The sequence below is a fragment of the Hippoglossus stenolepis genome, chromosome 15 (assembly GCF_022539355.2).
Source record: "Hippoglossus stenolepis isolate QCI-W04-F060 chromosome 15, HSTE1.2, whole genome shotgun sequence".
In the NCBI taxonomy this organism is placed as follows: Eukaryota; Metazoa; Chordata; class Actinopteri; order Pleuronectiformes; family Pleuronectidae; genus Hippoglossus; species Hippoglossus stenolepis.
This window is the reverse complement of record NC_061497.1, coordinates 10642925-10655856: the sequence shown is the minus strand read 5'-3', so window position 1 is coordinate 10655856 and position 12932 is coordinate 10642925. Positions and strand designations below refer to the sequence as shown.

The following is a 12932-nucleotide window of genomic DNA, read 5'->3' as shown; positions in this document are numbered from 1 at the left end:
CAGAGGCTCTGGTCTGGGGTTGGGGGTGGGGAGGAGGGGGAGGAGGAGGAGGAGTAGGAGGACAAGCCTGTGTTGCTGGTGATGTGTGTCTTGGAGAGATAAGAAAATATAAGAGCACAGGCACTGGTTGATAGTAGTGAAACAGTTTTCTTTTAAAACAAACATACCTCAGAGCGTGCTCATCAGGGAGTTTGTTGCTTCCAGGGTTCATCGTTGTTTTAATCTGAGAAAGGAGAGGACAAAGAGAAGCCATTACAAATAACCAGTTCTTTAGAAGATCACATTTTAAACATTCAGAGCAGGAGAGATGTCACCTACATTTCCATGAATACTAAATTCAAACACCAATACTCTTTGGTGCTCTTTACTTACTGGAGGATGTAAAGTCATATATGTATAATATTATATCGATGTAGAAAAAGGCCATATCATTTACAAAGCTAGAGCGTATACCTCCACCAGGGCCCAACAGATCCCTTAAATCAAACTGCACCAGATTTCACACACTTACAGATATCAGATTCCTAAATGTGTCTAATAAAAAAAAAAACTATCTCACAATGTTATAGAAAGTAAAAAAAATAATTTCTGGGTTCGTCCCTGACCCATACCACATTCTTTTACCAAGTTTCGGGGGAAATCAGTTAAGTTGTTTTTGCGTAATCTTGCTTCCAAACAAACCAACGGACAGGGCTGAAAACTTAACCTCCTTGGCGAAGGTAATGACCTCTGATGTAAACAACAGTTTGAGAGTTCAGACCATCACAAATCACCCAGAAATCTCACTAGAGGTCATTTAGGAAAAGGCCTCACTACGATCAGTGCTACAGTGACACCGTGTGGACATGTCCCGCTAAGACTGCGGTCACGTTTGCGGCTCTGCAGAGAAACATGGTTGACATTTTAAAGTTTCCTCCTGTTTGCTATTTGAAACAATGACAGTCAATGAACTCTCCTCCAGCATCAGCACAATTATGTATATAAGCAAAAATGGCATTTAAAGTGCACTTAAATCATCATTCCTAAATGTGTGAAGAACAGATATTTCCATCACCCAATAATCTTGATTATCTACTATTATCTGACTGCTTGATCTGTCCATTACAATGTGATATTCTGTGAAATATGGAAGACAGAGAAAAGCAATGAATCATCACCTAAAGAGGCCTAAACCCAAGGATATTCTGAATGTTTAGTAAGTGAATTCTAACATTTTGATCACGTTTCTCTTAATTGATTTATCAATGGATTATTTTGGCTCTAGTCTATATATATAATGTTTTCTGTGTAATTCTTTATGACAGCACATGGTGCCAGAATTAAACAATATTTATTCTCAGAGGTCCAGATGCTGCAGGAACAGACAAACAGTGAGGAGGAGGAGGAGGAGGAGAAGGAGGATGTTAGATGAGTGTGAAATTCCTCTCTCTCTCTCTCAACATGGGGACTGGTGTAGCTCTGCCAGGTGCAGTAGGAACATGTGTGTGATGAGATGTCGAGTGAGAGGCTGAGGATTCAAACCTGATTCACACACATTTAACAGCATCAATCCAAATAGGAGCAGATGCAGCAGAATCTTGATATGAGTCTTTGCCTACCTGGCTCTGTCCTGCAGCTTCAGGTCGCCTCCTCAGTCCAGTTGTTTCTTCTTGTAGTCTCGGTTTCCACATTTGATCTGATGCAGAGCGTCAGTCCTGTAACAGCCACAATGATCAGGTTGCACTTTTACATTTAGCTACAAACGAGCATCACTCATTCCTGCTTTCAGCTCGTGGTTTGAACTGGGCTAATGAAACTTCACAAAAATTAAGAAGATTCACGCTGCTGCCGCCTGGTGGACAAACTGTATATAGACAGTGAAATGAGAGATCATGTATTCATGATTGGCCACATTCTGCTAAAAAAAAGATAAATATGCATTTTTTTTTCTATTTGTAAAAGTTGACTTGGATGAATCCAAGTCTTCTTATTTAATGTTAAATACCAACAAGCTTATTTTCTAGATTATTTTTCCTGTTTGTTTCTTTTTCAAAAGTCTGGTCACAATTAATACACAAAATGAAAAAACACATTTGAAGCTACAGAGCAAAAGCTACTATAGACTGTGCCATATGCTGGCTTTTGCATTGCTCTAATTATCTTTAACTGTGATATATTATGTAGTTTATTTTTTTACTTTTACATTGTATGTACTAACTAGAAGTAGCACTTGTAATTTCACTGTATTTTGTACAATAACATGACAACAAAGGCTTTCTATTCTTCTATGCGAGTTTTTAACTTGAATGTCTTTACATGTGAAATTAGCAGTTATGCAATGCGACAGAAATTTGCAGGTATCAATACTTACCGGTGTTTTAACTTCACTACACTATGTTAGTGACGTTCATCAAGCTTCGCAGGCTATTAAACGTGGTTCTCAGAACTCTGTGCCGATAAAATCAATACAGGATACTGAGGTGGGAAATGTACACTTTTAAAATCAAATATTAAAGACACTTTACAGGGTTTTTTTTACAATGTTTTTTTTTATCAATTCAACAAGCTTTTCAAATCAAAGGTTCAAATCATACTCCCAACTGTGTTTCACATAAAGATATGCTAAATTATTTCACATGTAAACATAAAAACACAAACTTGAAAGTAAGATATCACTTTAAGGTCTTGTCCTGTTAATATTGTGAGGCCTGTTAGTTTACATCAAGTAAAAAAGAAAGACAACTGTACACAAAATTTACATTCCTCTAACAGTTCAACATGGCTTCTGTCTTCTAAAGGTTTTTTAATAATCAGGTTCAGTATGTACAGTAACAAGCAACATGTTTAACTTATGGATTTGTCTCATTGCACACTGTGTACAGATGATCGCAACAGGGGATGAACGGAGAACAAACTATTCACCTGAATGGTCACAAACAAAAATCATAAACTCTTCCAACAATTTAAAATACATGGAAATGAAAAGCAGAGCTTCTATTGTAAAAGATAAACATGAACTGACCATTAACAACATTAAAACATCGGATCTTATGTCTAGTTTTAAATATTTGTCTGTTTCCAAATAGTTCTGAATATATATTTGTATATATAGAGATACGTATAGTAATAATCGCCTTTGATTTTGACACAAAAGGATCCAGAAGCCTTTAGCAGCATATTTCTATTCCCCTTCAGGCACCGTCGCCAGGGGAATCACAATAAACGGATAAGCACTGTGTGCTATGAGTAGCTTGACTGGGCAGAACTTTACACTGAAAACAGAACTGGAGTGTGATTCCTTGGACTTTCTTTCCTGTTTACGCAATCACAATACTGATCACACTGAGTCATTGATATAAATATATAAATACAACCAGTCTGATCATCAGTGGGTTTTGTTTTCAATCACTATTATTACTACTCAAACCTTTGCAGACAGGAAGAGGTGCTGACGTCTGCATACCAGAAAAATACCAATGTAGAAAGTGATTACTAAAGTTTGGACTGTGAGTTATGGCATTGTTTAATGAATGTAATCATAGTGAACTAAGTGTTCTAAGTATGACTTGTATGAAAAACTTAAGGGAATATTCTGGTTTAAGTCAAACAGGGAATTTTGAAAACTTTCTGATGACTTTTTAATTTTACTTCCACAACTTTGTGGCAGATACAAAGAATGTAGACAAAATGACACTCATGTTTGTGGTGGCCAAAACAGGAACATAAAACTGTCCTTGTTGCATTCATGGAAAGGAAATCTCCTTTTCATTAGGTGGTTTGTATGTTTTGCAATATTAACTATTCATTTACACTATTTTTTTTTGTGTGCAGTCACCGTCTCTCTTCTTGTCGGCGGGTTTGACAGATATACAATGAATATTCACAATAAAAGCTTCTGCTTCTCAAGTCACAGTTTATGTTCATTGTCTGGGTCTGATTGAGGTTCTCCATGAGGAAAAAAAAAACTTGCTCTGATCCATCATTTGTTTTAAGTCTGTATTCTGACAGTCTGGGATGGGTTTCTGTGAACCAGGCTCGGGCTCTACCACTTGCCCCTCTTGCTCCAGTCCTTAGGTGTGAAGTGAAGACATTTTGGATCGATGCGTAAGTGTCTCTTCTGCATCGCTCTCTCATGTCCCTCCACTATGTCCTCCGAGAGAGTCAGGATGTACTGTCCCTGGAGTCAGAAGACAAGACAAAGTCAGTTCATACTCTCCACAGCATATTGAATATTATTTTAAATAATTTAAGTTATGCATTAAATTAAACTACAATGTTCCTTTTCACTGGAATTTGTAAATATCTTCACTTTATTTGACAGAAAGTTTGACTTTGAAAACATTCTTGAACTTACAATTCAAAACATCTCCAAGTGATTTCTTTCCACCAGTTTGTTCACACTGAGATTATTCTAATATAGGTTCATGTTTTTTGCAGTGCATTTGAAATAACTATAGCAGAACAGGATGGTTATGTTTTGTTTTTTTAAATATATATTCATGAAAGCCATAGAAAGTTCTGTTAAAAACCCTTATCTTTAACAATCAGAATTACTGGGTTGAAATTGTAGGCAACATTCTGTGTCTCCTCTGCTGGCTCCATATTCTTGTAATTTTTCTTTCAATTGCTGCCAAGTGCGTTTTGTGTATGGCAGATCAATAAGTTCATAAATAAAAATGACTGAATAATAAATTAAGAGACTTCACCACTTCATCATGCATTAGGGAAATGCAAGCCTGGTGAATTAAGAGTGAGTGTGATCATCTATTAAAAACAAACAAATCTGCGGTTCCCATTATGATGTTAGGAAACTCAAGGTTTAGAGTTGAGAAACATTTTCTGGAAAATGCCACAGTTACTAACTTCTGCTGTTTTTCTATTTCCATTTATGTTACTCTTTAGTAGGGCTGCACTATATTAGGAAAACATGCGATATGCGATAACGTTGTGTAATATCACGAAGACGATATGATTTGTGATTAACAAACAAACAGTCCCTGGCTACGGAGGCAGAGACCACGGACAGCTCCTTGGCCGAGAGAAGGTGCACAGCCCAGCCGCAGCGCCACCAAGTTGGGGTCTTTCCGTACATGTTTGGACCATGAAAAGTTATTTCTTTACAGTTTTTAGCAGCTGTCAGTAATTTACATCCTCTCTCGTGCCTCTGCCATTCGCGCTGTAGGCTGCGCCCACTGCATCAAACCAAACGGAGCGCGCCGTTTCTCCTCAATCTCCACATACATTTACCTAGTTTATAAGGTCTGTTGTTTTTACTCAGACTGAGTTTATACACGTGTCCGATCACATTGTTTGTTTGTGAGTGAGTGAGTGAGTGAGTGAGTGAGTGAGTGAGTGAGTGAGTGAGTGAGTGAGAGTGAGAGCCAGCTGATGAATGCGCTGCTCTGATCAGTGATGATATTGTGGGGACAAACAAATCAACTTTTAAACTGAAGCGAGTCAACAGACTTCAGCTGAGAGATGGAGAGAGGGGGTGAGAGAGAGAGCTGCGTCGCTCCATCAAATCTCTGTTTTCTCTCTATTCTCTTCTTCCGAACACGATTCACTGACGGAAAAACCTGTCAATTATCTAAATGTTTTTCATTTATAAGCTAGGGCTCCATCTGATTGGCCAAATATATTGACATGCAGAGCATGAATGCGTGGCGCATGAAACATCACTTATCACTGTTTTTGTTGTCTTTTGCGATACGTCTATTGCGCACGTTGATATCGATACATCGTTCAGCCGTACTTTTTAGATCATTTTAGATCAGAACTTCAATTTCTTAACACAGAGCAGGGGTCTCTCACCTTGTAGTAGTTGATTAGGTTGAGGTACTGAAGTGTTGAAATGACGTCTTCTTTCTTTACACTCGTGATCTCACTGATCTCACTGAGAAAACAACAAGAAAGGGTCAAATGAGAGAAGAGAAAACTATCAATATTCTCTATCTGAGAGGTTTGTTAAGAGGTGAATTTAAGTTGAGATAAAAATGGCAGCAGTCACATACTTGATGGTAATCTGCGGCCTTTCACCATTGTCAGGTTTAAGGTCCATGAGAATTTCTAAGATGGTCTGTGACCAGTAGGAACGATAGGACAAAAGACCAAGGTCAGAAAGTGGCTTCTCTGGAGTTCCCGTCTTCCCTTCGACCTTGGACAGCTCATAACCTGACAAACACAGTGAGCAGATAATCAGCACAGGTGAGGGGATCACAGATATGACCAAAACAAAATAATACTAATATTTCCTGAGCCACTGTTTTTGATAGTACACTTACTGAATTCAATGAGCAGTTTGCCATAGCCCCTCCGCTGGTAGGGAGGCAAGGTCAGGATGCAGGCGACGTTATAATCTTCAGTTGACTCTTTTTCCTGCATACAGTAAATACTAATTATGTTTAGATTTGGAAACCCCTGACATAAAAAAGAGGTTAGTTCAAAATCGTCTGCATGAATTATGTACCTTAGAGAAGTACCCCACTATGTGGAAGCCTTTGGAGTCATACTCCGTCATTACATAGAAGAGGAAAGGGTCCGTGTCATAATACAAGGTTTTGTGATCCAGGAAACATTTAGCCAGTAAACACAGGTTCTGGGAATACATCTGAAAAATAAATGCACACATTAATGATAAACATAATAACAATAATGAATGCTGTACAAATGTTGAGCAGAGACAAAGATATCAGTCACTAACTTTGTTTTTCCTGCCATCAATCTCAAAGAATGAGATGGTGCCTTTGCGGTAGATCTCGTTGCCTGGGGGATGTCTCAGGTTGCATTTTGTCTGTAAAGATGAGAGAGGATGAGAGCGATGTCCAACAATCTCCAAAGTCTTGTTCACACTACATGATTTACAGCCCAATTTGCCAGTCTCCAATGTGTTTTGGAAGTCACAGACTAAAGCCCTGATAAGCGCTCGATTGGCAGTCGCCAAATGCTATGAGTGAACTTGTCAAAGATGCGATTACAAAGGTCGCAGACGGATTTCCAACCTGATGGTCGGAGTCTGCGGCAACTGCAACCAAAAAGAGCACAGGACAATGGGGAGGTGCCCCCTGATTTTTTACACTGCACATGTCTGTAATCTGGGAAATCAAGCGATTACCATGTGTGTTTGGGAGAGGAACACAAACTCGGCACAGCTTATATTAACTGCATCGGGGTCAGGTCGGGTTTGGACCAAACATTTTTTGTAAAACTAATGCCTGTCGGGCTCGGTTTGTTGTCTCTTGGTTTTGGTTCGGGTCAGGCAGAAAAATGCAACCTGCGCTGCTCTCTATTCTTTAAAACCAATATCCACTTATATTGAGAGTTTCAGCTCTTCTCCAGCTTGACGTGTCATGACAGAGAAGAACAGGAGGATCAGTTAGATGCACTTTGTCTTTTTCGTAATTGAACATAGTTTGGAGACCAGTCGGTGGTTTCTCCTGGTGAAAGCTGTGTAGTGTGTGACCCTGTTCCCTGTGGTGTTGTGTAAAAATCTGCTTAAGCCGCCAGAGGCAAAGAACAAACTGATGATTCTTACCAAATGCCTCTGTAGACACTTGAGGCTTTTGAGATACTTGAGGCAGAATTCACAGAGGTAGAGGATGGGCAACGCGGTGAGTTCCTGCGGGTATGGTGAGAAGTACCAGGGTTTCAGTCGGTGACGTCCTAGCTCTATACACTCGATGTTTTTCATCCGTGTCACGATGTCATCGTGGCTGCGGTCAGACACCAGACTCCCTGTCATGCGGGGTGCAGATGGGATGCCATCCGAACTGTCCTGGGAATCCTGGCAGTAAACAATGTGGACAATATAAACATTAGAACCTCCTGTTGCAGCTTTTTCTTTAATAGCAAAAAAACTGTTTTAAAACCAAAAAGCTGCTCGATCAAATGAGCAGATGTTTTTTATTTTATGTATTTTTACACAATTCGATTTCTTATAGTAACACGTGTAATCACAGTGGTTGAACACGTTACTACAAGGACTAAACTTGGGTCGGAGGTAAGTATCCCCTCAGGTTTATGGGACCCACTAAGGCACAGCTGAATTTGGACAGCAACATACAATCAATGGGCAATAATAGGAAATTAAACAGACCTCTGGTGGTGGTAGAAAGACACTGGCACTTTGAGGGTTGTTATACTGCAAAACCTTTATCATCTAGCAGGGAAAAAAGACAAAAACACAGGCTTTAGGAAACTAAAGAGGGGAATAAAACGATTCTTATTTACACTGAACAGTTTGGTTAAGGGGGCAGATTGAAAGCAATAATGAACTTCAGTGTAACATTGTAGTTTTAGTACATTTCAGGGTGGGTTCATCGGTAGCCGACCAGCAATTCTGACAATGATAGAAATGTCAAACTGTGAATGAAGAGTGAGGAAAAGTGCAAACACAAAACCACCAATTATTTCAAGTGGGTTTAACAGACGGTTTAGTTCACTTATATGACAACCCCACTGGCCACAGTCCTCAGAAATGTGAGCAGAAATACCAGCTGCAGCAACTTTCTCATTCCATACAGCATCTGAGCTGCTCATGTGAGAGAAGCTTGATGGAGTGATAGAAACTCTGATGTGCTAGGTTTTTTTCAGTGCAGGTCACTGCTTTGTTATGTGTATGAATTAAAATATATTATTGCCAAAATATTATCCGTTCTCCTGCTGGATTATGCAGCCAACATCATACATTTTGTTAAAAGATCACAAACATTCTGACATACAAATTGCAAATGCTTAAATTTAAGATGAATAATAATATGAATTTGGGGGAGGTGTTTTTTTTGGGTGTAATAGCTTTGAAAATGACTAGTTTCAAAATTGTAATTCTTCACTGTACAGCTGCAACAATTACAAGGCCAATATAACATCAATCAAAAATTATATGAAAATTAAAGACACAAAAGAGAAAATGTAGAGAATAACTAAAACAGTGACCTACGGTAACCCAGCAATACATGCTACTTAGTTACCTATTACTAGTAAATATGTTTTCAATGCACTTGTATATTTGTAGTTAGTAATGGTGACATAGAAATGACAATGGTGAAAAATTAAATGAGGAGTAAAAACAAAAGACAAAACATTAACAAAACATTTCTTTGTTTTATTACTTTAAGAAAATGTGTTTTATCAGAAACATGTTTTGTAAGAGCATTATGAAACTCTACAAAGAGTATGTGTTTTCATTTAAAGCTTTTAATATTTATTATAACAAGGATTTTTATAATCTGTTACTTGACTGTGGTGCATAATTGAATACTGTGCACCAATTAAATTGATTTTCACCTTCTAACATGGATAATGCTACCAGAGGTGAGCATAAAATGTATATGTATTTTAGTTGGCACATTTCAAACTGAAAAATAATCATGCATCTTCAAAACAAAAATAATGCAGACTGATATTTGAAATGAGAAAATAATTAGCCTCATACCTCATCAGTTCCCCCACAATTAGCTTTCCTTTTCCTTCCAGGCTGAGGGGGGATGAGCCGTCGGGCAGTGCCGTTCTATCGTTGCATAGAAATGAAAAGTTACACATGAGCCTGTGATAAAACACCTCAGCTCGAAAAATAAAGAGCCCAAGAAGATGTAATGTACCGTTGTGAGCGAGGCGAGCTGGTCATGGTCTTCGCGGGACTTGAAGGTGTTGGTCTCCCGCACAGCAGGAAAAACAGATGCCTGAGTGGCTTCAGCTGAACTTGGCAGGGAGGGGACCGGGGGGGCTGGGGGTACCTGAGTCACCATGGGGACAGGCTCGACTTTCCTTTTCTGCAGCAGACAAATGTTGTTAAGACACTTTGATTTAAATTCAGACAGAACAAACTCATTATTGAATCAGAATTTTTGTTTGCAGATATTTTTGATTCCAGCCAGACAAGAGGCATGTGGTTATGTTTTAAAGTATCACCAATGTAATAATTACATCTTGGGGGTTCCAGTTCTAGTTCATAGAGGGGTGTCATCTAAGTATTACTTACAATGTGTTCATTGATATAGTCAGATTAAACTTTGTCCAATGTCTGCATGTAATCCTTGCATTAAGATGCAACAAACACAGATCAGGTAAGACTGCAGTGTGTTCCATGTAACTAAAAATATGTCTTCTCAAAGAAGTTATCAATACATTTTATATTCCCCCTCCTAAAATACCAACTGCATCAACCACTTTCCACTTTTTACACCATTGTGCTATTTAATAAATTCTGTGAATGGGGTTTTATATTGTTTGTTTTTATGTCTGCAGACAATTAAAGTATGATTACACAAAAGATTGCAACAAAGAAAAAACATGCCAGCTACCTTGAAAGATCTGAAGCTGACATTTGGCTTGACAAGTCCAGTGCGTACACCCGACAAACACTTGGATACACTGTGTTTTAAATCACTTCCGGATTTGATCTGCACGAGTGGATCATCCTCTTCCTTTATTGTGTCATGGTTGTTTGTCTCTGGAGTTCCATGCAGTTCGCCATGACTCGACAGCTGTATGATCATACAAGATGCATGTTAAACACCAGGCTTAAACAAGGTCTCAGTCACTTCTGGAATGGGTAAATTCAAGTTGTACCGGTGTGGGAAGAGTTTTGCCTCTGGAAGGGGCTGTGGCAGATTGAGCGTTGAGATCTAGACTCTTCCTCTGAATTGAAAAGAAAGGAAGAGAAGGACGGGGGTTAACTCACAGTCATGTTACCAGAGGGTTAATACTGTATAAATAATTATTAGTCACTGTAAACATAAACAGATCATTTAACAGTTTCTGTGGCAGTTCTTTGAATCTAAATTAGATCTGAAGAATTAGTAAAACAAAAAATCAGTTACTTAAGAATGAAGACTTCTCTATAGGCTGCACTGCCAAGGGATTTTTTTCTACATAAAGGGTCAAGGGTATTATGGGCAAAAAGCTTTGAACATATAAAGGCTCGGAAACAAATCATATATTTTGTGGGTAGATTTGAACAAATCATTCAAGCAGCATGTAAGTCATTAGTAAAGTGACCATATGATTGGTGGCTGATATCTTGTAGTTTGTTTTCGTTTTTCTACCACACAAACAAAACCATGTGGAAATGTTGTTATAAAAGATCTGATAACAATTATTCCCATTAACTAGTGTTAAGATGCTTGTAGTAAATACTACTGCTTACAAATATTAATATACAGCAATACACGCTAGTATAGCCATTTGGCAATATTTGCAACAAAGTTTGAAATTACTGAGTTACTGCCAATATTTTGCAGTTCAAAATAAACGTTTTGTGGTGTAGTACTTATACACGCTTACCACTTCTCTTTCTGGAGAATTGGGACGGGAGCCTGGAAGACCATTCTTAGTTGGAGTTTTAGCTTCTTTCTTAGGGAACTGAAGCTTCTTCATGTCCAGCCTGTCTGCTGTGACCCACTCATCCAGACGCTTGTTGACTTTTCACACAAGTCATTTACACAGAGAAGAACACAATTGCTGTGATGTTTTTGTGACGTGTAATACAGCCTACACAGCGATTATAACAGTTACACAGTCCAGTATAAACCAAGGAGCGACACAAATGCACAAATACTCACAGTCGATGTAGTGAACATAGAAGAGCTTCCTCGCAGAGACTTCTTTTACACTTAGAATTTCAGCCAATGCTGTATGAAGAGAAGTTAATAACATTTTAGATTTAATATCTCACAACCAATATAATGGGTTAAAAGCATCATGTATGGGTCACAAGTAATGCTAAAATGGCAGAAAGACAGAACATTTTAATAAAAAATGACAACTGACTGTTATGGTTTGTTAAAATAATGCAAATTTAGTATCATTTAATGAAAGACTGATTAAACACAAGCCATTTAAAGACTTAATTTCAAGCACTTGGAGGGTTTTGCCATCTTTCAGTTTTATAAAATTGCATGAAGTAAAGAATAATGACAAGCATTAGCTCAATAAGAGGATTCTGGTGGAGAGGAGTTCGTGCTTAGATTACAAGGGTCACAATTTTAGGGAAACACTGCGCAAACCCCAAAATGATGTAAAATTTGAATCTGTCAGTCTGTGCATGTGTATGGAAATGTAAGAATGGTAACGCTGCCTCATAATAAGTTTGTTGAAGCTTGTCAATAACATACAAGTAAGAGTCACTGAGCTGTCGACTAAGATCTTACTGTGGCTCTTACTTTTCTCTTCTTGCCAGAACAAGTAGAGTCAACCACAACAACTTTGGCCTGAAGTTGACATGTATAACTGAGCCAGACAGAATTCAAATAAACTGTTGTTTCACCTGAACAGGTGTAATTTACGTTTGTAAACAAAAGCCAGTTGTCACACAGACTTCACTTTATCTTTCGGGATAAAATGTATTATTTATGAAAACACCCACAGGACATGACTTGGTAACGACTCATTGGATGTAGCAGTGTCTTGGTAAGCATTCAAATTAAAGTCATTACACCAGCGTGGGTCCCTGTGAGTGTTTACGCTGCTCTGAGCAGCGGAGCCCGTTAACAACAGCTAAGGTTAGCCACATAGCATTAGCTTTAGCTTAGCACTGGGAAGAGAACCGGACAATACTTACGCCACTCGTCCTCGTGTTCCTGGTTTTTACGAAGAACGGGCAGGCGACAGCCCTCCACAATCTCCACCTGTGGGAAGACAACACGTCAAACTCCACCCAAACAGCGTTAGAAACGTCTAAAATAAAATTGCATCTTTGGGAAACCTACCGAGGATCCGCTGTCCGCCATTTTCGTCATCAGTGAGAGCAGCAGCAGCAGCAGCAGCGGGGTGTTGTGGGAAAATGCCGGTCCACGTCAAAGATGAAACAAAAAGCAAGATAAACACCCAAGAGCGAGTAAGGTGAGCGGAAGTCGATAAAAACCAACCCGGAAAATGAGGCAATAATAGCTGCACTATCTGAATGTCTATATTTAGTTACTTAGCTTTTTTTTAACTTTATGTATTAGTTATCTGAA

The 12932-nt window shown here is 38.7% G+C and overlaps 1 protein-coding gene across 1 annotated transcript; it reads right to left on the bottom strand.

Annotated features, from left to right (window-relative positions):
* Positions 1-2460: 2460 nt before the first annotated feature.
* On the bottom strand, positions 2461-12806 carry LOC118122361 (histone acetyltransferase KAT5). The gene is made up of 16 exons (XM_035179037.2): positions 12684-12806; positions 12536-12602; positions 11538-11606; positions 11260-11396; positions 10546-10614; positions 10278-10460; positions 9576-9746; positions 9410-9484; positions 8072-8134; positions 7511-7759; positions 6680-6769; positions 6446-6586; positions 6261-6354; positions 5991-6150; positions 5791-5872; positions 2461-4156 (listed from the first exon to the last, which is right to left on the bottom strand). The coding sequence occupies exons 1-16, from the start codon at positions 12711-12713 to the stop codon at positions 4022-4024; spliced, it is 1815 nt and encodes a 604-aa protein (XP_035034928.1). The 5' UTR covers positions 12714-12806; the 3' UTR covers positions 2461-4021.
* Positions 12807-12932: the final 126 nt, after the last annotated feature.

What these genes read in the sequence shown, in the direction of transcription:
- LOC118122361 (XM_035179037.2), bottom strand. Translation starts at nt 12,713, where the DNA reads ATGACGAAAATGGCGGACAGCGGATCCTCG. An exon ending in TAGTGGGGTACTTCTCTAAG is followed by an intron (nt 6,355 to 6,445) that starts GTACATAATTCA and finishes TACTGTATGCAG; the next exon opens with GAAAAAGAGTCAACTGAAGA. An exon ending in AGGCCGCAGATTACCATCAA is followed by an intron (nt 5,873 to 5,990) that starts GTATGTGACTGC and finishes TTGTTTTCTCAG; the next exon opens with TGAGATCAGTGAGATCACGA.